Source organism: Stomoxys calcitrans, chromosome 3 (genome assembly GCF_963082655.1).
Source record: "Stomoxys calcitrans chromosome 3, idStoCalc2.1, whole genome shotgun sequence".
Taxonomy (NCBI): domain Eukaryota; kingdom Metazoa; phylum Arthropoda; class Insecta; order Diptera; family Muscidae; genus Stomoxys; species Stomoxys calcitrans.
In genome coordinates this window covers 184588177-184615474 of record NC_081554.1, presented here as the reverse complement: position 1 = coordinate 184615474, position 27298 = coordinate 184588177, and the positions used below count along the sequence as shown (strand labels likewise).

Below are 27298 nucleotides of genomic sequence, written 5' to 3'. Positions count from 1 at the left end.
ATTTTGGCTTGTTTTATTTTATTTTATTTCAATTTATTTTATTTTATTTTATTTTATTTTATATTATTTTATTTTATTTTATTTTATTTTATTTTATTTTATTTCAATTTATTTTATTTCGTTTTTTTATTATTTTCAAAAAAAAATTATTTTATGGAAAGAAATGTTTAGTGTCTTTTAAAATTTGTCTTCATATTGTCCAAATATTCCCCTAGCAATGGAGCAAGAGAATATGCATCTCTTGTTTTCGCAATTGTGCCATTTAAAGCTCTCATAATTCTTCTTTCTCTCTGTCTCTCTTTCACGCACTCTCCCCAACTTAGACTTTTAAGTACAAGACCATCTGTTACTTCCCAGTTGTTCAGCCAGTAACCAGTTGGTACCATCGTCTAGTTCAGTAGCTAACTTTTAAAGGCAAATTTGTCGTTGCAGTTCCATTTTCTGCAAAATTCTGAGAAATGTAGTTATTTATGCATTGGGCTCTCGAATACTATTTACCGAACTAGTTACAGGTACTACTGGTAGGGGTCGGTTAACAAAAAAATGATGGTGCATCTCGCGTGCGAGAAAGAATTTCCACCAACTAGAATTCACATGCCACTGATATTCGCAAACCTAGGTTCGGGGGCCGGCAATATTTTTATTTTTTCTTTAAACTAATTTTAGAAAATACAGCGTATTTTTTAATTTATAATTTAATTTTAATTTCTATATTTATTTAAATATAACTTGATTGAGAAACTTAGAGTTATGCTTATTGCTTTATTCCATCATTTACAAAGTGATGTCGGTATACTAGAGGATGCGTGAAAAACTACCAAACATAGGAAGGTGAGTGCAAATCTCTTCGTCGACCACTGACAAAACTTATAAAAGCAGAAAAATAAAAATTATTTTTTCAAACACTGTCAAATGTCACAAGAAATCAATTACGGAACTAGTTTGTTGGAATTAGCAGAAGTACTAGTTCCGGGGTCAACTGGTTACTCTAATGACAAACCCATGTTAAATTCACCAATTGTTTATACTGAAAGTAAACAAAAGTGTTACTAGTCTTGATTACTTTGGAACCAGTGAATAAACAGGTTTGGAACTAGTGGCCTGGACTACTGGGTTCTTCTTGTTTAAGCCATGTTCGAATTGTTGTCGTTATTATCTCTGTTCAACAGTTTGATGTTGTTTAAAAGGCTTTAATCATTGACATCAAATGCTCAGTGGCGATCAAGCTTTTGTGCGGTTACGTGACACCAGTCGTCGGCGGTGGGTGTTAAATCAAAAAAGTTAAATCATTTATAATAATAAATAGATATTAACCTGTAATTACTAAAGAGAAGAAAAAAAAACAAATTTACATAAAAGGGGACGGTCGAAAATTCTGTATAAAACAAAATGAAATCATTGCCCCTAGTGTTGTGCATTTTTGGTGTGGTTTTAGTGGTGGCGCAAGCCAAATTGGAGGAAAAATTCCATTGGAAACAATTGGCATTCGATTGGCCATCAAAAGAAGTGGAAAATGAAGCCCTCAAATCGGGTCAATATGTGGTTGAGAATAATTTACCATTGGGTGTGGAAAAATGGAGCAATAAATTATTTATAACAGTTCCTAGGTAAGTTGAAAAGGCAAATAGCCAAGCCAATAAGCTAAGTCTCATGTAAAGGACTAGAATATTTAGATTTTTTTAGCTTTTATAACTATAAAGCCATCATACGCAAAAATTGTTTGTATAATTATGCAATACCATTCTTGGTTTCCCCCTCCAATCGTAATCATATGGGAATATTCGCATAATTCTATTTTTATACCCACCACCGAAGGATGGGGGTATATTCATTTTGTCATTCCGTTTGCAACACATCGAAATATCCATTTCCGACCCTATAAAGTATATATATTCTTGATCAGCGTAAAAATCTAAGACGATCTAGCCATGTCCGTCCGTCTGTCCGTCTGTCCGTCTGTCTGTTGAAATCACGCTACAGTCTTTAAAAATTGAGATATTGAGCTGAAATTTTGCACAGATTCTTTTTTTGTCCATAAGCAGGTTAAGTTCGAAGATGGGCTATATCGGACTATATCTTCATATAGCCCCCATATAGACCGATCCGCCGATTTAGGGTCTTAGGCCCTTAAAAGCCACATTTATTATCCGATTTTGCTGAAATTCGGGACAGTGAGTTTTGTTAGGCCCTTCGACATCCTTCGTCAATTTGGCTCAGATCGGTCCAGATTTGGATATAGCTGCCATATAGACCGACCCTCCGATTTAGGGTCTAAGGGCCATAAAATCCACATCTTTTATCCGATTCCACTGAAATTCGGGACAGTGAGTTGCGTTAGGCCCTTCGACATCCTTTGTCAATTTGGCCCAGATCGGTTCAGATTTGGATATAGCTGCCATATAGACCGATCCTCCGATTTATGGTCTAAGGCCGATAAAAGCCACATTTATTACCCGATTTTGCTGAAATTTGGGACAGTGAGTTTTGTTAGGCCCTTCGACATCCTTCGTCAATTTGGCTCAGATCGGTTCAGATTTGGATATAGCTGCCATATAGACCGACCCTCCGATTTAGGGTCTAAGGGCCATAAAAGCCACATCTTTTATCCGATTCCACTGAAATTCGGGACAGTGAGTTGTGTTAGGCCCTTCGACATCCTTTGTCAATTTGGCCCAGATCGGTTCAGATTTGGATATAGCTGCCATAAAGACCGATCCTCCGATTTATGGTCTAAGGCCGATAAAAGCCACATTTATTACCCGATTTTGCTGAAATTTGGGACAGTGAGTTGCGTTAGGCCCCTCGACATCTTTCTTCAATTTGGCCCAGATCGGTTCAGATTTGGATATAGCTGCTATATAGACCGATTTCTTGATTTAAGGTTTTGGGCCCATAAAATGCTCATTTATTGTCCATGTCGCCGAAATTTGGGACAGTGAGTTAAGTTAAGCTCCTTGACATACATCTGCAATATCGCACAGATCGGTCCAAATTTAGATATAGCTGCCATATAGACCGATATCTAGGTTTTAGGTTTTGGGGCCATAAAGACGCATTTATTGTCCGATGTCGCTGAAATTTGAGACAGTGAGTTTAGTTAGGCTCTTCGACGTCCTTCTTCAATTTTGCCCAGATCGATCCAGATTTGAATATAGCTGCCATGTAGACCGATCTCTCGATTTAAAGTCTTTGCCCCATAAAAAGCGCATTTATAATCCAATTTCACTGAAATTTTACATAGTAACTTATGTTAGGTTTTTCAACATCCGTGTCGTATATGGTTCAGATCGGTTAATTTTTAAATATAGCTACTGTACTTATTAGTATTTGGTCCAAATCGGAACATGTTTTGATATAACTGATATGGGTCATAAGGTATGAAATTTTCATCGAATTTTGATGAAAGGTGGTTTACATATATACCCGAGGTGGTGGGTATCCAAAGTTCGGCCCGGCCGAACTTAACGCCTTTTTACTTGTTTAAATCTTGTTTCGTTTTTGTCTCTCTCCTATGAATAATTAATAGTTGCTTCCGAACAGCAGCTGTGCTGCTACGATTGTTGTTGCTACTGGAATTACCATACAGTAATCAAAGCACCAAACGGTGAAACCATCATTTATTTTTAATGTTAAGTCCCGAGGGTCATCTGCTGATAGTAAAGCATTTTTCGGAGAAAAGAACAAAACCAGAAAAAAATTTTTGATTTTCAATAAAAATCACAAAATATCACATTTAAAGAAATTAATATTCAATTAAAAAAAATAAAAAATTTAAATGATTTCTTTTTTTTTAACTGTTGCAAAACTGCAAAAAAAAATAATAATTTCCTGTTAAAAAAATCCAATAAGTAAAAAATTTTGATATTTTGAAATAAAATAAAATAAAATAAAATAAAATAAAATAAAATAAAATAAAATAAAATAAAATAAAATAAAATAAAATAAAATAAAATAAAATAAAATAAAATAAAATAAAATAAAATAAAATAAAATAAAATAAAATAAAATAAAATATAATAAAATAAAATAAAATAAAATAAAATAAAATATAATAAAATAAAATAAAATAAAAAAAATAAAATAAAATAAAATAAAAAAAAAATAAAATAAAATGAAATAATATAAAATAAAATAAAATAAAATAAAATAAAATAAAATAAAATAAAATAAAATAAAATAAAATAAAATAAAATAAAATAAAATAAAATAAAATAAAATAAAATAAAATAAAATAAAATAAAATAAAATAAAATAAAATAAAATAAAATAAAATAAAATAAAATAAAATAAAATAAAATAAAATAAAATAAAATAAAATAAAATAAAATAAAATAAAATAAAATAAAATAAAATAAAATAAAATAAAATAAAATAAAATAAAATAAAATAAAATAAAATAAAATAAAATAAAATAAAATAAAATAAAATAAAATAAAATAAAATAAAATAAAATAAAATAAAATGAAATGAAATGAAATGAAATAAAATTAAATAAAATAAAAAAAAAATAAAATGAAATAAAATAACATAAAATAAAATAAAATAAAATAAAATAAAATAAAATAAAAAAATAAAAATAAAAAAAATAAAATAAAATAAAAAAAATAAAATAATATAAAATCAAATAAAATAAAAAAAAATAAAATAAAATGAAACAAAATAAAATAAAATAAAAAAAATAATATAAAATAAAATAAAATAAAAAAAAATAAAATAATATAAAATAAAAAAATAAATAATATAAAATCAAATAAAATTAAAAAAAAATTTAAAAAAATAAAATAAAAATTAAAAAAAAATTAAATTAAATAATATAAAATAAATTAAGATAAAATAAAAAACAAATGAGAGCATGCTAAGTTCGGCCGGGCCGAATCTTGTATACCCTCTACCATGGATCGCATTTGTCGAGTTATTTGCGCGATATCTCTTTTTAGGCAAAAAGGGAATTAAGAATACGAATTGTTATGCTTTATAGATATATCAAGTAATAGTCCGATTCCGACCATAACTGAATTGAATGTTGAAGACCACAGTTGTAGTCATTGGGTAATATTTCAGTCCATTCGGATAAGAATTGTGCCTTCTAGGGGCTCAAGAAGCTTATTCGGCAGATAGGTTCATATGGGAGCATTATCAGGCTAAAGTTCGATTAAGACCGTATTGGATATGTATGTTGAAGACAATGGGAGAAGCCGTTGTACAAAATTTCAACATAATCGGACAAGAATTGCGGCCTCTAGAGGCTTACAAAATCAGGATCCCAGATCGGTTTATATGGCAGCTATATCAGGTTATAGTTCGATTTAAACCATACTTAGCACAGTTGTTGGAAGTCATAACAAACAACTTTATACAAAATTTCAGCCAAATCGGATGAAAACTGCGCCCTCTAGTGGCTCAAGAAGTCAAGACCCAACGTCGGTATATATGGCGGCTATATCAGGTTTAGGACCGATTTGAACCATACTTAGTACAGTTATTGGAAATCATAACAAAACATCTCATGCTAAATTTCAGTCAAATCGGGTAAGAATTGCGCCCTCTAGTGGCTCAAGAAGTCAAGATTCAAGGTTTATATAGCAGCTATATCAGGTTATAGTTCGATTTAAACCATACTTAGCACAGTTGTTGAAAGTCATAACAAACAACTTTATACAAAATTTCAGCCAAATCGGATGAAAACTGCGCCCTCTAGCGGCTCAAGAAGTCAAGATCCAACGTCGGTATATATGGCGGCTATATCAGGTTATGAACTGATTTGAGCCACACTTAGTACAGTTGTTGGAAATCATAACAAAACATCTCATGCTAAATTTCAGTCCAATTGGATAAGAATTGCGCCCTCTAGTGGCTCAAGAAGTCAAGATCCTAGATCGGTTTATATGGCTGCTATATCAGGTTATAGTTCGATTTAAACCATACTTAGCACAGTTGTAGGAAGTCATAACAAACAACTGTATACAAAATTTCAGCCAAATCGGATGAAAACTTCTCCCTCTATTAGCTCAAGAAGTCAAGATCCAACGTCGGTATATATGACAGCTATATCCTATTTAAGGCCGATTTGAACCATACTTAGCAAAGTTGTTGGAAGTCTTAATAGAACACTTCATACAAAATTTCAGCCAAATCGAATGAGAATTACGCACTCTAGAGGCTCAAGAAGTCAAGACCCCAAATCGGTTTATATAAAAGCTATACCAGGTTATAGACCGATTTGAACCAGAATTGGCCATTTGTTGGAAATTTAGCACCTCTTGCTAAATTTCAGTCAAATTGGATAAGAATTGCCCCTCCTAGTGGCTCAAGAAGTCAAGATCCAAATTCAGTTTATATGGCAGCTATATCTAAACATGGACCGATATGGCCCATTTACAATCCCAACCGACCTACAACAATTAGAAGTATTTGTGCAAAATTTCATTGGACTATATGGCAGCTATGTTCAAACATGGAGCACACTCAACACGGATGTCGAGGGGTTTAACACAATTCGCTGTTCTAAATTTATGGGTCCAAGAACCTTAAAGGGAAGATCTGTTTACGAGTATATGGTAGCTATATCAAAATATTGTCCAATGTCCCGCCAGAGGATAGCTGTAAGCACCACACAGGCTGTAACAATGGCGTCCGATTTATGTGGTGTTCATTGCCGTCACGAGAATCTTAGCTGTGAGCTACCACGAGAATCTTAGCTGCAAGCGTCCACAGGTTGCGGAATGCTCCATACGGAGTAGCTGCAACGTCACTCGTGAACAACCAGCGGTATCGAGCGGAGAGTCTCAGTGAGAGGCCGGGTGGCACCGGCTCTTGCACTATGATGGTCGATATGACAAAACGAGTTACTGGCGCCTTTAGATAACCAATGGCCACATTGTTCCCTAGGCGATAGGTCCTTTGGACCGGAACGAGCTTGCTAAAGATCGCCACCTCCCCATGAAAATGTGGCTACAACAACAACAACGTTGTCCAATGTGGACCATACTCATTAGAAATACACAAGGGGTCCAGCATACATCATTGTTTAAAATTTCAACAAAATAGGATAACAAAAACGTCTCTTATGGGTTTTAAGATCTTAAATCGGCAGATCGGTCTATATGATCCGATTTTTATGATTTTTGAAATTTTCTGAGATTGATATCTGAAAGGGGGGCGGACCCTCCCCCTTAACATAATTTTCAGTAACGCCAGATCTCGGAGATGGGTGTTGCGATTTAAGCGAAATTTGTGTGCTTTATTTTAGTAATCTAAAACCAAAAATTTATTATCCAAATTTTGGATGGGGTACCTAGAGGGGCCTCCCCACCCCCATAACCCACCAAATATATTTATAGACCAATCACGACAATATGGGACTCAAATGAAAGGTATTTGAGACTGGAAAACGAATCTGATATTCAAATATGGAGTCAAGTGTTTTGGTGGCCGTCCCACCCCCCAAACCCCCCTAAATCGGACATATTAACCGATCATGGCAATATGGGGCTTAAATAAAAGGTATGTGGGAGTAGAACCCGAAATTTATATCCACTTTCGGGACCATGTTTCTAGGGGTCCTCCCCTTCCCCAAAACGCCCCCAAATAGGTATTATTTACTGACCGTGGCAAATAATAGGTAGTTGAGAGTTGAATATTTCTGAACCAAATGTTTGGGTGGGAGCCCCTACCCCAAAAAAGGACAAACTTACGACCATAGCAATATGGGTCTCAAATGAAAGGTCTTTGGGAGTAAAGCGCGAATCTGATATCAATATTCAAGAAAAATTGTCTATAGGGCTGCCCCTTCTCCAAAGCACCGCCCAAGAGGACAAATTTACCGGGCATAGCAATATGTATTTTAAGATGTATTTTAGAGTAAAATTCGAATGTGACACATATTTTCAGGGCCAAGATACCGAATGGTCTCCACAAACCCCAAACCGACTACGGCCCAAGAGGACAAATTTGCTGATCATAGCAATATGGGGTAAAAAACGTTATTTTAGAGCAGAGGGTTGCCCAAAAAGTAATTGCGGATTTTTTAAAAGAAAGTAAATGCATTTTTAATAAAACTTAGAATGAACTTTAATCAAATATACTTTTTTTACACATTTTTTCTAAAGCAAGCTAAAAGTAACAGCTGATAACTGACAGAAGAAAGAATGCAATTACAGAGTCACAAGCTGTGAAAAAATTTGTCAACGCCGACTATATGAAAAATCCGCAATTACTTTTTGGGCAACCCAATATATTGATGGCCAAGTCACCGAGTGGCCTTCCCAACCCCCAAAACACCCACCTCCAAGCCGAACATGTTTGCCGACTACGGAAATAGGCGCACAAAGGTATTTGGGAAAAGAGTACGAATATGATACCAGCATTTGGGACTAACTATCTACAGAACGTTCCACCTCCATAGCAACCCCAATCACAATGACAATTTGGGGCTCAAAGGGAGTGGAGCACGATGTTAATAGTTTAAAGGGCCCACCCCCAAACAGGCCATAGTTGCTGATGATTGCAATAGGCGGCTTAATGAAAGGTATTTGAGATTAGCAAACGAATTTGATTTCCTTCTTTGGGGCCAAGTGTTTGGGGGATACCTCATCCCATATACCCACCCTAAAGCAATGGCAATATCGGGTTCAAACCAATGATATTTGATAGAAGAAAACGATGCTAATATTTTTTCAGGACTAAGTGTTTGGGGGACCACCCCACTGCACCAAAACACCTCTAAATCTTACATATTTTCCGACAATGGCAATATGGGGCTCAAATGAAAGGTATTAAGGAGAAGAGCACGAAATCGATAACAATTTTCAGAACCAAGTTTCTTAGGGTCCACCACTTGCCCAAAACACCCCCCAAACAGGACTTATTTACTGACCATGGCAGAGCTGGTAAAATATCGATGGCACTATCGATGGATACTATCGCAAAAGTTACATTTTTTGGAAAACTATACAAAAATAAGCAATTCGACACTGAATGTATCCTTTAAGATACATTGCGCCTATAGAGGGCGCAATTTTCATGCGATTAGGCAACATTTTCGCAGCATTGTATTTCACTAAAAACTCTTTAATTGTCGAAAATAATTATTCAAAAGATAACTTTTTTCCATACAACGCAAAAAAAGGCGCAGTGGAGCGGGCCCGGTTCGGCTGGTGTTTTATAATTTACAAATATCAAAGAAATTTCCCATAGTATGAAAATGATGACTTTGCAAATGCAAATTTTGCCCATTAACATCCACATTAATCCACTAAGGAACAGGGGCAAACTTCTCACATATCAATGAGTGCAGTCCGATTCAAGTTTTAAACTCAATGATAAGGGGGCTCCTTTTTATAGCCGAGTCCGAATGGCGTGCCGCAGTGCGACACCTCTTTGGAGGTAAGTTTTACATGGCATTGTACCTCACAAAAGTTGCCAGCATTAGGAGCGGAAAACCATCGCTGAAAATTTTTTTCTGATGGTCTCGCCAGGATACGAACCCAGGCTTTCAGTGTCAATTTTCACCATATTTACCATAAATTAGAAATTTTTACAAAATTCTCCCTAAAATGGAAATTTTCCTAAAATTTCGTGCAAATTAGAAAATTTCATTAAATTTCCCATATATTGGAAATTATAACTTAATTTGCTAAATATGAAAAATTTGAACAAAATTTCCATCTCTATCTTTTTTGGTCCATTTTCCCTCATTTTAACTCCCACACTCCTTTATGTATACATTGACATATGAGTTATAAATGATTTTGGCCATTTTCAAATCAATTTTGTTGTGTTAATGTGCTTTTCAACAAAACTAAACCGAAAATAAACACTAATCATGATGGACGTCAAAAGTTGTCTTCATTAGTTCTGGTTTGTGGCTGTCACCATTGTGTGAAGTGTTGATGATGGGGGAATGGAGGGGAGATGACTTCATAGCCACTATTCCCAGAAGCAATGTTAGAAATCGTTTTTTGTTTATTTGCAGCAAACCATAAGTGGATAAGAATACTATACATATTCATTAAAAAGCGATAATTTTGCAAATTATCGTTCAAATAGACGCTCAAGAAAAATTTTTTGTAATTTTTAGACTAAACTTGCCATTTACAGTATATAGAAGAGATAATGGTGAGTCAGGTGGTATATAAATTTATTTTCCAATATTTTTAAGTAATGAAGTTCAGAACTAACAAAGTTGATCCCTTCCGCTTCCTTCCTTCCTTTCCGCCCAGATGTCTGTATAGCTATTTGTTTGTCTATTCAACTGTCCATCCAACTTATTTTATATTGGGTTGCCCAAAAAGTAATTGCGGATTTTTTAAAAGAAAGTAAATGCGTTTTTAATAAAAATTAGAATGAACTTTAATCAAAAATACTTTTTTTACACTTTTTTTCTAAAGCAAGCTAAAAGTAACAGCTGATAACTGATAGAAGAAATAATGCAATTACAGAGTCACAAGCCGTTGAAAAAATTTGTCAACGCCGACTATATGAAAAATCCGCAATTACTTTTTGGGCAACCCATATATAACCTTGTCAGTTTGTCTATACCACTATCCTTTTTTCAGTTTTTCGTACAATACGATTCATGGTACGTATGTTTTAGTACGTTTTCCTATAGATTGAAGCAATGATCTTCATATCAAATGAAATTGATTCCATTATTTCCCTCCATCCGTTCCTCCAACTGTCCGTCCCTCTGTATTTTATTAAGTCTTGTCCGTCCTTCTGTACCACTATCGTTTTTTCAAACTATAAGATTCACCCTTTTCATGATTCTTATGTTTTAGTATGGTTTCTAATATCATTTGCATCATATTCTAATCCCAAATACCTTTATTTTAGCCCCATATTGCGATGGTCAGTAAATAATTGCTGTTTGTGGGGTGTTTTGGAGAAAATTGGTAAAGTGGGTATCAATTTCGTATCCTTCTTCCCTATACCTTTCATTTGAGCCCCACATTGACGTGATCGGTAAATATGCCCCATTAAGGGGTGTTCTGGGGAGTGAGGTGGTCCACCAAACACTGGGCCCTTAACATATATCAGCATTGTGCTTTACTCTCAAATATCATTCATTTGAACCCCATATCGCCATTGGCCTCAAAATTGGATATCAAATTGGTTTTCTAATCTCAAATAACTTCATTTAAACCCCTTATTGCAAAAGTCCGCAAATATGTCCGGTTTGGGGTATGGGCCCTGAAAACTATCAATATCAAGATCCGCTCCCTTTAAGACCCAAATTGTCATGGTGAGCAAATGCGTCCTATTTGGAGAGTTTATAGGGGGGTGGGACTTCCCCTAGACAGTTGGTCTCGAATATTGCTATCAGATAAGTGATCTACTCCCAAATACCTTTCATTTTAGCCCCATATTCCCATAGTCGGTAAATATGTCCAGTTTGAGGGGTGTTTCGGGGGATGAGGTGGCCACTCAGTGACTGGAAATACATATCAGATGCATGTTCTACTCTAAAATACCTTTTATTTGAGCCCCATATTGCAATGGTCAACAAATACTTCCTATATGGGTGGCGTTATGGGGGTGGGGTGGCCCCACAGACACTTTTTTCCGAATGTTGATATCAAATTCGTTTTTCACTCTCAAAGACCTTTCATTTGAGCCCCATATTGCTATGGTCGTAAATTAGTCCTTTTTGGGGGGTGTTTTTGGGAGGGGCGGCCCACCCAAAAATTGGCCCCCACATTTGGATATCAGATTCGTATTCTACACTCAAATACATTTTATATAAGCCCCATATTGCTATGGTCAGGAAATAACTTCTGTTTGGGGGTGTTTTTTTAGGGAGGGTTGGACCCCCAGGAACTTGGTCTAACATTTCGATATCAGATTTGTATTCTACTCGCAAATGCCTTTCATTTGAGTCCCATATTGCCATGGTCGGTAAATATGTCCGATTTAGGGGTGTTTTGGGGGGTGGGGTCCGACAATTGGATATCAGGGTCCGACAATTGGATTGTCCGACAATTGGATTGTCCAACAATTGGATTGTCCGACAATTGGATTGTCCGACAATTGTATTGTCCGACAATTGGATTGTCCGACATTTGGATTGTCCGACAATTTGACATCAGAAAGGTTTTTATACCCTCCACTATAGGATGGGGGTATACTGATTTCATCATTCTGTTTGTAATACCTCGAAATATTCGTCTGAGACCCCATAAAGTATATATGTTATTGATCGTCATATCATTTTAAGTCGATCTAGCCATGTCCGTCCGTCTGTCCGTCCGTCCGTCTGTCTGTCGAAAGCTAACTTTCTCACCTTTGAAGGAGTAAACCTAGCCGCTTGAAATTTTGCACAAAAACTTTTTATTAGTGCAGGTCGGTTGGGATTGTAAATGGGCCAAATCGGTCCATGTTTTGATATAGCTGCCATATAAACCGAACTTGAGTCTTGACTTCTTGAGCCTATAGCGGACGCAATTCTTATCCGATTGGAATGAAAATTTGCACGACGTGTTTCGCTTTGACTTCCAACAACTGTGCCAAGTATGGTTCAAATAGGTTCATAACCTGATATAGCTGCCATATAAACCGATCTTGGATCTTGACTTCTTACTCCGTTGGAGGGCACAATTCTCATCCGATTTGGCTGAAATTTTGCATGAGGTGTTTTGTTATGACTTCCGATAACTATGTCAAATATAGCGCAAATCGGTGCATAACCTGAAATAGCTGCCATATAAACCGATGTGGGAGCTTGACTTCTTGAGCCTCTAGAGGGCGCAATTCTTATCCGATTTGGCAGAACGGCTTTGTACAACGGCTTCTCTCATGACCTTCAATATACGTGTTCAATATGGTATGAATCGATCAATAGCTTGATAGCATAACAGTTCTTATTCAATGTTCTTTGTTTGCCTAAAAAGAGATACGGCGCGTAGAACTCGATCCATGCGATCCATGGTGGAGGGTATATAAGATCCGGCCCGGCCGAACTAAGCACGTTCTTACTTGTTTTATCCTAAATACCTTTCATTTGAGTCCCATATTGCCGTGATTGGTCTTAATGCATATTTGGTAGGTTTTTGGGGGTGGGGCGGCCCCCCTAGGTAAATCGCGCCAACAATCACCGAGATCTGGCGTTTCTTAAAATTAGGGTAAGGGAAAGGGTCATCTGACTGACGACATCTGACCCAAATATGGTTCAGATGGGACTATATTCATATGTAGCTGCCATATAGACCGATCTCCCTATAAAGGGTCTGAAGCCCATAAAAGCTTTATTTTTTAACCGATGTCGCTGCTATATAGACCGATCTGCCGATAAAGGGTCCAGTGCCCATAAATGCTTTATTTCTTAACCGATTTTGTTGAAATTTGAAACAGTGAGTAGTTCAAGGCTTCCCGACATCTGATCCAAATATGGTCCAGATCGGTCTATATTTAGATATAGCTACCATATAGACCGATCTGTCGATAAAGGGTCTGAAGCCCATAACAGCTTTATTTTTTAACCGATTTCGCTGAAATTTTAAACAGTGAGAAGTTTTATGCCTCCCCATATAGAACCCAAATATGGTTCAGATTGGATTATATTTAGATATAGCTGTTATATTGACCGATCTGCCGATAAAGGGTCTGAAGCCCATAACAGCTTTATTTTTTAACCGATTTCGCTGAAATTTGAAACAGTGGGTTATTTTAAGCCTCATAAGATCTGACTTTAATATGGATCAAATCGAACTTTATTTAGATATAGCTGCCATATAGACCGATCTCCCGATAAAGGGACTGACACCCATTAAAGCTTTATTTATTACCCGATTTCGCTGAAATTTGAAAGAGTGAGCAGTTTTAGGCCTCCCACTATAGGACCCAAATATGGTTCAGATCGGACTATATTTAGATATAGCTGCCATATAGACCGATCTGCCGATAAAGGGTCTGAAGCCCATACAACTTTATTTCTTAACGGATTTTGTTGAAATTTGAAATACAAAATTCAACAGTGATTTATATTTGTTAGACCACTCAATGTCCTTGCCGAATTTGGATGCATAAGTTATCCAATTTTCACCGAATTTCGACCAAAGGGGGTTTACATATATAACCGAGCTGGTGGGCATCCAAAGTTCGACCCGGCCAAACTTAATGCCTTCTTACTTGTTTTAAATTTTCGGACAATTAAATTCGGCTTTTCTTGATTCGAGTGGAAAAGTCAAAGCCATACACACCTGTCAGGTTAGATCTTCGAGATCTAGAGCAACAAGTTCAGCGCTAGAAAACAAAACCTCTAAATCAAGCAGAACATTATACACATTTGATCTTCTTAACTTGTGCCTACTGACAATTTTTCTCGAGTGTATGAATGGCAATCATTCTATGGAATAATCTCTGATAATTCAAAAAGTTGGCCTTAGAAAAAATTACATAAATTACCACCTTTATCTAGAAAAAAATGGGGAAATCTAAAAAACAAATTTCCATTCACATTGTAGACTTGGAAAATGTTTCTATTAGCGCTTAGCAAGAGTTCTGCCACCAAAAAACTAAAACTCCTAAAACACAAAAAGTTTTGCGCACAAAAAAAAAATAAGCCATAATTAACCTTTAGGCCATGAAAAAGTCTATACAGGGCAACAACAACAAAATCAAAAATTGTGCAATAAACCGCAACTTAAGCTGCGGCAATGAATTCCATCGAGAAATCATCATCCATAATGGTCAGGTATTGTCATTTTGGTTATACAATAATTACAACAACTGCCAAAGAGCCACAAGCAAAACACAAAAAAAATCACCAACAAATTTTAAAAATGTGAAAACCTCGAAAATTGTTTAAATAAACAATTAAAACCACAATGAAACAAAAAAAAAAAAACAAAAAACAGCACACAGCAAGTCGCAGTAAAAACATTAAATTTAAGCAATTGCGGCTTGTAACTCTTAACACACATTTTACACATCTCCTACAACGTTAGGGTCGTTAGAAACGCAATGCAGAACTCAATGGCCTGGTTAACAACGTTGCCATCACCATCAACAACAAGAAACCTGAACTCACTTCTCCCCCATAAGAGTATGCCAACCATTCTTTAACATCAACATGAACTTCTGCAGCATCAGCAACGACTCCATATATGAATGAGCTTCAAAATGAAAAAAAAATTATATGGAATTCTCATGCAAGTTAACACAAAATAAGCCACAATTAGGTGCCTCCTCATAGGCATTTTTTCAAAAATTTTCTAAAATAGATTTTGAAGAAATAAAAATGAACTTAACATCACTACCATAGTATAGGGCATTATAACTTTTGCATTTGTTTGCAAATCCCAGAAGGAAGCGAGATACACCCACTACTAATCAATCTTCGAATCAATCCAGAATAATTTTCTGATGTCTGCCTTTCTGCCTCTCTGTCTGTTGTTGTTGTTGTAGCAATTTTTTGTGTTCTATCTTTCGTCTGCTTGATTCTGTTAAGTGTCAAGACCCAGGAACTCTGCGACTAAGATGGGGTGCGTCCAAAGGGATCTGGGTCTGAGTCGAGTGGGTCTGGCTAAGCAGTTAAACAGGTGACTTGTATTGTGTGGTCCCTGGTTACAATCGGGACATGAAGATTTGGTGGCAGATATCTTCAAGATATCTTCAAGGCTGAAGATTTGGTGGCAGATATCTTCAGATTTCTTGCTACAAAAAATCAAATTCGTGCCACTGTAGCCTATGTCCGCCTATGACGCTGAACGCCTGCGTTCGAATCCTGGCGAGAACATTGGACAAAATTTAAAGCGCTGGCTGTCCCCTCTTAATGCTGGCGACATTTGCGAGGTACCATGCCATGCATGGTCATGCAAAAAACCCTCCCTTAAAGGGGTGTCGCCCTGCGGCACTCCTTTCGGACTCGGCTATAAAAGGTCTCCTATCATTGAGTTTAAACATGAGTCGAAAAGCACTCATTGATGTGTGAGAAGTTTGCCGCTGATCGGTTCCTGGTGGTAATATTCTTCCCTAGGGTAATGTTCGCATGTGGGGAGAATGTGTAAGGGCTGTCAAATCTGTCGCCAAGTATTTTGGAACACTTGATGGTCCGAATCATTTCTCCATCCACCATCACAGTTAGCTCAGTATTCACCTCACGCGTATTTGTAGTGAACGATGTGGCTGAAGATTTGGTGTCAGATATCTTCAGATTTCTTGCTACGAAATATGAGGCTAACTCGTTGAGGTAGACGTTCAACCTATCGCAGATGTCAACAATGGGTGGGGGGCCTGATGCCATGATCGTACAATCGTCTGCATATGATACGATCTCTATGCCGTCTGGAGGGGATGGAAAGGAGGAGGCTAAACAGTGCCAGAGATATCACCCCACCTTGGGGAACTTCCTGTTTTACTCTACGGTGCTTCGACTTCTTATCCCTAAATTCCACAAATGACTGACGACCACATAGATAATACGTGACCCAGCGTTTCAGGCCTGGCTAGAGGGAAGTGTTGGCGATGTCCTCAAATAATTTGGTCGAATGCCTTCGATAAGTCTAGTGCCACGAGGACCGTCCTATCACATGGCCTGGGCTGATTGAAGCCACGGCAAATGTGTGCGGTGATGGCATGCAAAGCTGTTGTTGTGCTATACAGTGTTCGAAATCCATGTTGATGCTCGGCGAATGGAAATTCTCCTAGGAGGAGGAGTAATGCCTCAAGCGTCTTTGCTACTGGTGAGAGAAGGGACATCCGTCTGTACGACTCCCCCAAACTCGGGTCCTTTCCCGGGTTCAGTAGTGGGATCACTCTGCCCATTTTCCAGGCATCGGGAACTAAAAAAGTGTTCAAAGACAGGTTGAGGACAGTAGTAAGGTACTCAAGGTGAATCCAGATTCTTCAACATCAATGTAGAGATTCCGTCGGTGCCCAACGCCTCGCATGATTTGGTGCCACGGATGACATTCGTAACTTCGCCTACGGTAAATTGCGATGGCTTTTCATCGGCTCGGAGACCAGGAATACTGCGAATGGCTCTCCTCCTTTCCCTGTCACTCTCGGGATGCACAATAAATTGACGGTTGAACAACCTGACGCATTTCTTCGGATCAGCCACGGTTATTTCGCCAAATGTGACTGAAGTCCTGTCATCCCGTCTACCGGGGTTCGAGAGTGACTTAACAGAAGACCACAGCTTGCCTAAACCGGTGCCTAAGTTACATTGCTCCAAGTGCTCCAGCCACAAATTCCGCTTATGTCAGTTGACTGCCATGTATATTTACAGATTCAGCCCGCCTCAACCCGATATCTAAAATTTATATAGCCTATGTTTCCTTTCAGACAAACGTACACAATCTATGAAAATTTTAAGAAAATCGGTTCATCCAAGTATCATATAGTCATAGTGGGACTAATAATAATTTGAGCCCCATATTGAAATGAACGCCCAATATGTCTGTTTGGCGGAATTTTGGGGTTGGGTCGGCTCGATGGGTACTTAGACTCAAATTTTAATACCATATTCGTATTATACTCTCCAATAGATTTCATTTGATACTTATATTGTCCCCATCGGTCTACTTTTGATTTTGGGTTGTGTTTTGGCATTAGGGGGAGGGTCCGTCCCCCTTCCGATACCGAAAAATTATATAGCCTATGTTTTCTTCCAGACCAACCTACACAATATGCGAAAATTTAGAGAAAATCGGTTCTGCCGTTTTTCAGTCTATACGGAACAAACAAACCGAGTCCCATATATCCGTGATAGGCTAATGAGCCCATTTTGGGCTTTTTTGTGAGGGTGGGGTGACCCCCTATACTTCAACATGAATTTGTATGCCAGATTCATTATCTACTCCCGCATACTTTTCATTTGATACCCATATTGTCCTTATCGGTTCACTTTTGATTTTGGGTGGTGTATTTGGGGTAACGGTGGAGGGCCCGCCCCCCTCCGTTATCAATAAATTATAAAGCCTATTCCTACTTCCTGACCATATTCGTAATCTACTCCCGAATACCTTTCATTTGAGTCCCATATTGTCATGATCGTCAAATAAACCTATTTTAAGGGGTTTTGGGACTTGGGCGGCCCCCGTAGTACTTGGACCCAATTTTTTTTAAGAAATTCGTACTCTACTCGTGAATACCTTTCATTTGAATCCCATAGTGTCCCGATCGGGTCACTTTTATTTTTGGGTAGTACTTTTGGGGTAAGGCGGAGGGTCCGCCCCCCTCCCGATATCAAAAAATTATACAGCCTTTGTTTCCTTCCACATCAACCTACACAATCTGTGAAAATTTCAAGGTAATCGGTTCATCCGTTTTCGAGTCTATACGGAACAAACAAACAAACACAAATTGAATTTTATATATAAGAAGAAGAAGATGGAGTCGCAGATCATTATTGCGAGGTGTTACATGGTGGTGGGGTAATAAAAATTCGTGTTTTTGCGCTACCATAAGCGAGCAAACCAAATCTCGTTTAATCAATGTATCCGTCTCCAAGATCTACCGTTTTGGGATAAGGGGGAGGGTCCGCTCCCCCTTCCAGATATTTTTCCAATTCTGATTTTCACAGATTGTATAACCCGTTTTATTTTGTTTTTCTTTCTTTCAGATGGAAATCAGGAGTTGCTGCCAGCTTAAATTATGTTGATTTGAACTCCAACGATAAGTCTCCAAAGCTACGCCCATATCCCAGTTGGGAGGCCAACAAGGTACCCATGGACAAATGTGAAAATGAAAGAGGATGTCCACTCAACGATAATTCCACCGTGATATCCACATTCCGCATACAAGCCGATAAATGTGATCGCCTCTGGGTCTTGGACACCGGATTGGCTGATATATTGGGAGAGGGCAAACAAGTTACACCAAATGCCATAGTCATCTACGATTTGAAGACGGATAAACTGGTGAGACGTTTCACCATCCCCAAAGGGCAAATGAAGGAGGATAGTTTCTTGGCCAATATTGTAGGTGAAATCAAAACAATTTTCCCTGGAAAAAAAGGTTAAAATGTTTGTTTTTTTCTTTTGTTTATTTTCCAGATCGTTGACTCTGAGCGCTCGGAATGTGCCAATGCCTATGCCTATATTCCTGATTTGGGAGCCTATGGAGTTATAGTCTATTCCTTCCGCGACAATCATTCATATCGTGTCAAGCATAACTTCTTCCATTTTGATCCTTTGCATGGTGATTTCAATGTCGGTGGCGTCAACTTCCAATGGACCGATGGTGTGTTTGGCATGGCTGTTGGCCCCTTGAAACCTGATCATACCAAGGATATCTATTTCCATGCCTTGGCCAGTACCAAAGAGTTTATGGTCTCCAATAAGGTTTTGCAAAATGAAACTCATGTCACCTCACCCGATGCCTATTATGACTTTAAATATGTGGGTGATCGCGGTATGAATGGTCAATCTACCGCCGAAGTTTATGATCTGGAAACGGATGTTATATTCTATACCCAAGTCAATAAGGATGCCATTGCCTGCTGGAATACCAAAAAGCCGTATGTGGCCGACAATCAGGGTCTAATTGATTCCGATTCCCATACACTGGTCTTTCCCAATGACATGAAGATTGACTCCGAGGGCAATTTGTATGTGCTGTCCGATAAAATGCCCACCTATTTGTATAGGCAATTAGACCCCGCCGCTGTGAATTATCGCATCTTGACTGGTAATAATCGTGATCTGATTAAGGGCACACCTTGTGATCATTGAAGTGTAGAGATATGAGAGTTATGTCTCAAGTTCTCAGTTTAGAAGCACTTCTTTTACTATATATATGTGGTTTTTAAGAAAATTCAATTAAAATTTTTTTTGAAAAAAAAAATTAAGATTTTTAGATTTTAAGAGCGTTTTTTGTACGAAGATATTTACGAAATAAATTAATTAAAAATTAAAAAAAAAAAAAAAACAAAACGCAATTGAAACAAGTAAAAGCGTGCTAAGTTCGGCTGGGCCGAATCTTAAATACCCTCCACCATGGCTCGCATTTGTCGAGTTCTTTTCCCGGCAAGAAAGGATATAAGAAAAGATTTACTCTGCTATTAGAGCGATATCAAGATATGGTCCGGTTTGGAACACAATTAAATTATATGTTGGAGACCTGTGTAAAATGTCAGCCACTTCGAATAAGAATTGCGCCCTTTGGGGGCTCAAGAAGTAAAATAGAGAGATTGATTTATATGGGAGCTGTACCGGGCTATAGACCGATTCAGACGATAATAAACACGTATGTTGATGGTCATGAGAGAATCTGTTGTACAAAATTTCAGGCAAATCGGATAATAATTGCGACCTCTACAGGCTCAAGAAGTCAAGATCCCAGATCGGTTTATATGACAGCTATATCAGGTTATGAACCGATATGAACCTAATTTAGTACAGTTGTTGGAAGTCATAGCAAAACACGTCGTGCAAAATTTCATTCCAATTGGATAAGAATTGCGCACTCTAGAGGCTCAAGAAATCAAGACCCAAGATCGGTTTATATGGCAGCTATATCAGGTTATGGACCGATTTGAACCATACTTGGCACAGTTGTTTGATATCATAACAAAACACGTCGTGCTAAATTTCAGTCAAATCGGATAAGAATTGCGCCCTCTAGAGGCTCAAGAAAACAAGACCCAAGATCGGTTTATATGGCAGCTATATCAAAACATGGACCGATATGGCCCATTTACAATACCAACCGACCTACACTAATAAAAAGTATTTGTGCAAAATTTCAAGCGGCTAGCTTTACTCCTTCGGAAGTTAGCGTGCTTGCGACAGACAGACGGACGGACGGACGGACATGGCTAGATCGACATAAAATGTCGCGACGATCGGTCCGTCTGTCTGTCTGTCGAAAGCATGCTAACTTTTGAAGGAGTAAAGCTAGCCGCTTGAAATTTTGCACAAATACTTTTTATTAGTGTAGGTCGGTTGGTATTGTAAATGGGCCATATCGGTCCATGTTTTGATATAGCTGCCATATAAACCGATCTTGGGTCTTGACTTCTTGAGCCACTAGAGGGCGCAATTCTCGTCCGATTTTATTGAAATTTTGCACGTAGTGTTTTGACAGCACGTCTAACAATTACGCTAAGTAAGGTTTAAACAGGTCTATGTTTTGATATAGCTGCCATATAAACCGATCTTGGGTCTTGACTTCTTAAGCCACTAGAGAGCGCAATTCTCGTCCGATTTTATTGAAATTTTGCACGTAGTGTTTTGGTATCACTTTCAACTACTGTTCTAAGTATGGTTTTAATCGGTCCATGTTTTGATATAGCTGCCATATAAATCGATCTTGGATCTTGACTTCTTGAGCCTCTAGAGGGCGCAATTCTCAAACGATTTATTTGAAATTTGGCACTTAGTGTTTTGGTATCACTTTCAACAACTGTGCTAAGTATGATTCAAATCGGTTTATAATCTGGTATAGCTGTCATATAAACCGTCCTTGGATCTTGACTTCTTGAGCCAATAGAGCGCGCAATTTTCATCCGATTTGGCTGAAATTTTGCATGAGGTGTTTTGTTATGACTTCCAATAACTGTGCTAAGTATGGCGTAAGTCGGTAAAGAACCTGATATAGCTGACATATAGACCGATCTGGGATCTTGATTTCTTGAACCTCTAGAGGGCGCAATTCTCATACGATTTGGCTGAAATTTTGTACAATGGCTTCTCTCATGACCTTCAACCTACGTGTCTAATATAGTCTGAATCGATCAATGGCTTGATACAGCTCCCATATAAACCTATCTGCCGATTATGCTTCTTGAGCCCCTACAAGGCGAAATTCTTATCCGAATGAACTGAAATACTACACAATGACTTCTACAATGTTCATGTGCATTCATTTATGGTCCGAATCGGACTATAACTTGATATAGCTCCAATAGCATAACAGTTCTTATTCAATATTCTATGTTTGTCTAAAAAGAGATACCGCGCATAGAACTCGACAAATGCGATCAATCGTGGAGGGTATATAAGATTCGGCACGGCCGAACTTAGCACGCTCTTACTTGTTTTTCTATAGAATTTATTTATTTTTATAGCCACCACCATAAAGTAGGGGGTATACTCATTTAGTCATTCCGTTTGCATTTCCGACCCCACAAAGTGTATATATTTCGGATCGTTGTTAAATTCTAAGACGATTTAAGTAGCAAGCTATGATCTAATGTTAAGACACTCTCAAAACCCGGTAGACGGGATGACAGGACCTCAGTCACTTTTGGCGACGTAACCGTGTCTGATCCGAAGAGATGCGCCAGGTTGTTCAACCGTCAATTTATTGTGCATCCCCAGAGTGACAGGGCAAGGAGGAGAGTCATTCGCCGTATCTCCGAGTCGATGGACAGCCATCACAATTTACCGTGGGCGAAGTTACGAATGTCATCCGTGGCGCCAAATCATCCAAGGCCCCGACGGAATCTCTACATTGATACTGAAGAATCTGGATTTACCTGGAGTTGAATACCTTACTCAGGTCCTCAACCTGTCTTTGAACACTCTTATAGTTCCCGAAGTCTGTAAGATGGGCAGAGTGATCCCACTACTGAAGCCTGGAAAGGACCCGAGTTTGAGAGAGTCGTACAGACCGATTTCCCTTCTCTCACCAGTAGCAAAGACGCTTGAGGCATAACTCCTCCCCAGCCTCGTAGGAGAATTGCTATTCACCGAGCATCAACATGGATTTCGAAGACCGCATAGCACAAGCACTGCTTTGCATGCCATCACCGCACACATTTGCCGTGGCTTCAATCAGCCTAGGGCATGTGATAGGATTTTTCTCGTGGCCATGCAAAACTATTTGAGGACATCGCCAACACGTCCCTCCAGCCAGGCCTGAAACGCTGGGTCACGAATTATATGTGTGGTCGTCAGTCATTTGTGGAATTCAGGGATAAGAAGTCAAAGCACCGTAGATTTAAACAGGGAGTTCCCCCAAGGTGAAGTGATATCTCCAGCACTGTTTAACCTCTACCTATCCTCCATTCCACCCCCTCCCGACGGCATAGAGATCGTATCATATGCGGACGATTGTACGATCATGGCATCAGGCCCCCACCCGTTGTTGACATCTGCGATAGGTTGAACGTCTACCTCATCGTACTTGCCTTATATTTCTCTGCAAGAAATCTGAAGATGTCTGCCACTAAATCTTCGAACACATTGTTCACTACAAATACGCGTGCGATGAATACTGAGCTGAATACAACCGGCTGCAATCCCATGGCAGCCGGTTGTGCGTACCGGATTGACCCGATGAAGTCCTTCGTCGGCAAGGGCTGCCGCCTCAGTGTACAACACACGGCTACAACAACAACAACTGAGCTGACTGTGATGGTCGATGGAGAAATGATTCCGACCATCAAGTGTCCCAAAATACTTGGCGTCACATTTGACAGCTCTAACACATTCTCCCCACATGCCACACCAATTTGCGATAAATTCAAAAGTAGAAACAAGGTCCTCAAATCACTTGGGGTGCAGAAAAAGAAACCTTGTTGACCACGTACAAAGCAATTGGGCGGTCTGTGGTAAGTTATGCAGCGCCAGTGTGGTCTCGTCAGCTTTGTGACACGCAGTGGAATAATATTCAGATCTGTCAGAATGCCGAACTGCGTCGGGCTGTCTCCTTAGTTCTCATGTGGACTACCTCCATCAGGAGACAAAAATCCTACCAGTGCGAAGACATAACTACATGCCGTCCAAGCAATACCTTTTAGGCTGTTATCGCTGAGACCATCCAAATCATCATCTTGTGGATAAATATACACCGCCCAGAAGTCTTAAGATAGATAGAACCTCTTGATCAACCGCCATACCAAGCGAGTCTGGACAACAATCTCCATCTGCTCATATTTTTGTCGCTACTTCAGCAACAACCAAAACATAAAGGCCAATATCTCTTCTATACCCATGCACAAAAATTTTGGATCACTACTACCGCCTGGCTTAAGTTTATCCCTATTTGCAGCAGATCATCAACTCTGATTCCCTCAGAGGCACATCATAACTCAACAGTTCAGGCAGATGTGACATGGGACCACACGACACACATCACATGTTTAACTGCCCAGCCTGACCCACTCGACTCAGACCCAGATCGCTCTAAACGCACATCACCTTAGTCGCAGAGTTCCTGGATATAGACATTCAACAGAACCAAGCAAACAGAAGATGGAACACAACATACTGCTACAACAACAACAACAACCAATCCCAGCCGGTTGTAAGAACCGGATTGACCTGATGGAGTTCTCCATCGGCAAGGGCTGTCGCCTCAGTGTATAACACACTGCTACAACAACATCGATTTAATTGAGGTTATCCGTCAGGTATTATATTCCCAACTTACCTATATGCTGAAGAATCAGCATCGATGACCATCAATGGGAATGCTCAATTTTTCCATCACCATCCTCTTAGTATCCGAAATATGGAACATAGGTCGGGTGATCCTTTTTCTCAAATCGCGTAAATCTCAAGTCGGACCAGAGGGAATAATACAGGCCGATTCACGTTTCCGCGGCGATCCATCCGATGGACCGAAAGGACCTTCTTCACCCATAGCAGCTTAACGAGGATGACTACCTCCACCTGCACAAATGTATGTGGCAACTACAACAACCACTACATATAGTCCAATCTATCCTCTATCCCCGTGTACAAAGATTTTTGGAACTTTACTACCACCTGGCAGAAGATCATCAGCACTGATTACGTTAGAGGCACATCATACGCTGAGGCACATCATCGCTGCTGTCTGAGTGGCAAAAGACCCTATGAACAAACTGTCCTTCCTCGTGGTGGTGATATTGTTGTTGTTGTAGCCACATGCTATGCTATGTTGCAGCCGCATGCTATGCTATGTTGTAGCCAGCTGCTATAGGTGGACAAGCTCGTTCCGGTGCAAAGGACCGATCGCCGCGGGAACATAATGGCCATTGGTTATTTAAAGGCGCCATTACTCGACTTGTCATATCGACCATCATAGGCACTCAGAATTTATGCAAGAGCTGGTGCCCGCCCGGTCTCTCGCTGAGATTCTCCGTTCGATACCGTTGATTGTTCGCTAATGCAATTGCAGCTACTCCGTATGGAACATTCCACTATCTGAAACTTGTGGACGCGATCGGTAGCTCACCACTAAACTTCTCGTGATAACAGTCAACACCACGCAGATCGAAGCTCAAAGTTATAGCCTGGGAGGTGCTCACAGCTGTCATTCTCTGACGTCATCCAGTTTGATTTTCTGAGCTCGACGAAGTGATGAATTCAGCGGTGCATGTGCGGTCGACAATCAAAACCCGAAAACGAAACGCCGGAAAGTAAAGTTAAATAGGGTGTTCCGCAGAGAGTGATTCTCTATCCGATCCCGTTTAACATCTACCTCTTCAAGTTGCTTACTGTCTACTGGCGTGTGGACAATCTAATTGCAGTCGCCGTGGACCACTCCCATAGAAGCGGACAGATTTTTTGAGATGGATCTGGGGACTATAGACAGGTCGAAAAATTCTTCTTATAGCTACTCAGGTCCAATTGAGATCCGGATGGTGTAACAAACTAAACTCTTATCGTGGAGACCAACGAGTTTTCCGAAAGGTGCCTCTTGCTCAACGAACAAACAGTCTACATTGAAGCAGCAGGCCATGATCCATACAGAAATACTCGTATTGATGCAACGTCTCGATTCTAACGCCGTTTTCGTTTGCTAGTCCGTTATGGCAAATCACTGTCGCGTTTGCAAAGATATCTGCGATAGATTGAAGTACAGAGATAAGATAAAAACTGTATGAATATCAGCTATATGCATTACCCCACATTAGCAATCCTTGGGACTTGAGGTAATGGCTGCAAAATTAGGTAACAGCGTCAGTTTTAAAACTTAAAAAATTTTATATTTTTTGGAATTTTACAGCATTTTAGAATCGATTTATAAGCAAAGTTTCTTCAAACATCCGATTTTAAAAGATTTCCAGCCAATTGTACTTTTTCACCAGGTTTAAAAGCTGGCATACCCAAATAAGGGCAAGTGGAACAACGGAAAGCATCTCCTAAATAGCACTGAAACACAAAGTAAGAACAATTAGTACAAACTATCCTATTTGAACGAACGAAAACCAAAATTATGCTTACACTGCCACAGCTGGACTTGGCATTTTTTGTCTCAACCTTAGTGTTTTGTTTTTCAGCCTCTAACTCCTCAGCTAGGCCACAGGAACAATCTTTGCAAGCCTTTCTTTTGCCAGTTGTACCACAAACTACACAAGCACAAACAATTTCAGTAACCAATGTTGAATACAGTTTTAAAATTAAATGTTGTTCCTTACCTCTTAATGATTCCGGATCTGGCTTCTTCTTGTCCTCTTCATCCAACAAATCATCTTCATTGATTAGATCCTCTTCATCTTCGTCACCATCAATTTTCCATACAGCTGCTGGCTTTTGATGGGGTTTTGCTTTGGCAAAGGACAACTTCACTGCAGATCCTGTCTCGTAGCCTGGCTTCTCGCCTGTTATGGTTCCATCCTTTGTAGTGTTATTTAAAAAACCTGACAATTTCAATTCCTGCAAAATACTTTCGGTGCTGCCCACATAGGAGAGTAGATGTAATTTTCCCTTGGGTTTTAACAATTGCAACAATTTACCAAAAGCATCAGTTAATTGGGCATTTTCTATGACTAATAAATCGAATGACGCATTTGCATAAGACGCTGTAATAAATTAAATTCAAACTTATGTCAGTAAACTGCACTGCAATAATGTTCTGGAATGTTTTGAATGACAAACTGGTTCTTTGTATTGTCTTTACCAAGAGTCAATCGGTTGATGTTCTCCACTTGCACTTCGCCTCCTGTGGCTGTTTTAAGTTCGCTGACTTGCTTCTCCAAACCATCCGAGGTTGACCAGACGTACAATGTCTTTTGTAATCCTTTAAATTGCTCCATACTTTATAGCTACACTGAACTTGGCTTTAAACAAATTGAAAACCCTTCACTTTACAATTTCATCAAAAACAGCTGTGATAATTAAACATATTCCATTTGGCTTAAGCACTACTGAACACAGCTAAATGTCACCTAAATGACAATAACGCAAGTAAATTTTAATATGGCAATGCCGCAAAGTTCATATTGGGGTCAAATTAGAGAAACCATAATGCAGAGAAAGTAAACGCTTCGTAAGCATTCCGTTTTCAGCAGAAAACACAAGGCGGATTTAAAAAGGTGGTCTCTTGCGAACAGCTATTAACAGCCGGCCAGATTTGACGGTATAAAGATCTCAGATTTTTGTATCTTTTTTTATCTTCTTCCTCGCATATTCTCTGGTCACGT

At 38.8% G+C, this 27298-nt stretch overlaps 2 protein-coding genes across 2 annotated transcripts; one reads left to right on the top strand and one right to left on the bottom strand.

Moving 5' to 3' along the window:
- The first annotated feature begins 1211 nt into the window (after positions 1–1211).
- LOC106084378 (protein yellow) lies at positions 1212–19836 on the top strand. The gene is made up of 3 exons (XM_013248013.2): positions 1212–1607; positions 18563–18920; positions 18996–19836. Exons 1-3 carry the CDS (start codon positions 1390–1392, stop codon positions 19671–19673), a joined length of 1254 nt encoding a protein of 417 aa, XP_013103467.2. The 5' UTR covers positions 1212–1389; the 3' UTR covers positions 19674–19836.
- Positions 19837–25839: 6003 nt separating this feature from the next.
- LOC106084383 (anamorsin homolog) lies at positions 25840–27002 on the bottom strand. Its single transcript, XM_013248020.2, has 4 exons — positions 26776–27002; positions 26294–26677; positions 26100–26224; positions 25840–26027 (listed from the first exon to the last, which is right to left on the bottom strand). The coding sequence occupies exons 1-4, from the start codon at positions 26909–26911 to the stop codon at positions 25914–25916; spliced, it is 759 nt and encodes a 252-aa protein (XP_013103474.2). The 5' UTR covers positions 26912–27002; the 3' UTR covers positions 25840–25913.
- Positions 27003–27298: the final 296 nt, after the last annotated feature.

What these genes read in the sequence shown, in the direction of transcription:
- LOC106084378 (XM_013248013.2), top strand. Translation starts at nt 1,390, where the DNA reads ATGAAATCATTGCCCCTAGTGTTGTGCATTTTTGGTGTGGTTTTAGTG. An exon ending in TTATTTATAACAGTTCCTAG is followed by an intron (nt 1,608 to 18,562) that starts GTAAGTTGAAAA and finishes TCTTTCTTTCAG; the next exon opens with ATGGAAATCAGGAGTTGCTG. An exon ending in ATAGTTTCTTGGCCAATATT is followed by an intron (nt 18,921 to 18,995) that starts GTAGGTGAAATC and finishes TTTATTTTCCAG; the next exon opens with ATCGTTGACTCTGAGCGCTC.
- LOC106084383 (XM_013248020.2), bottom strand. Translation starts at nt 26,911, where the DNA reads ATGGAGCAATTTAAAGGATTACAAAAGACATTGTACGTCTGGTCAACC. An exon ending in CATCAACCGATTGACTCTTG is followed by an intron (nt 26,678 to 26,775) that starts GTAAAGACAATA and finishes AATTTATTACAG; the next exon opens with CGTCTTATGCAAATGCGTCA. An exon ending in AGATCCGGAATCATTAAGAG is followed by an intron (nt 26,225 to 26,293) that starts GTAAGGAACAAC and finishes GTGCTTGTGTAG; the next exon opens with TTTGTGGTACAACTGGCAAA.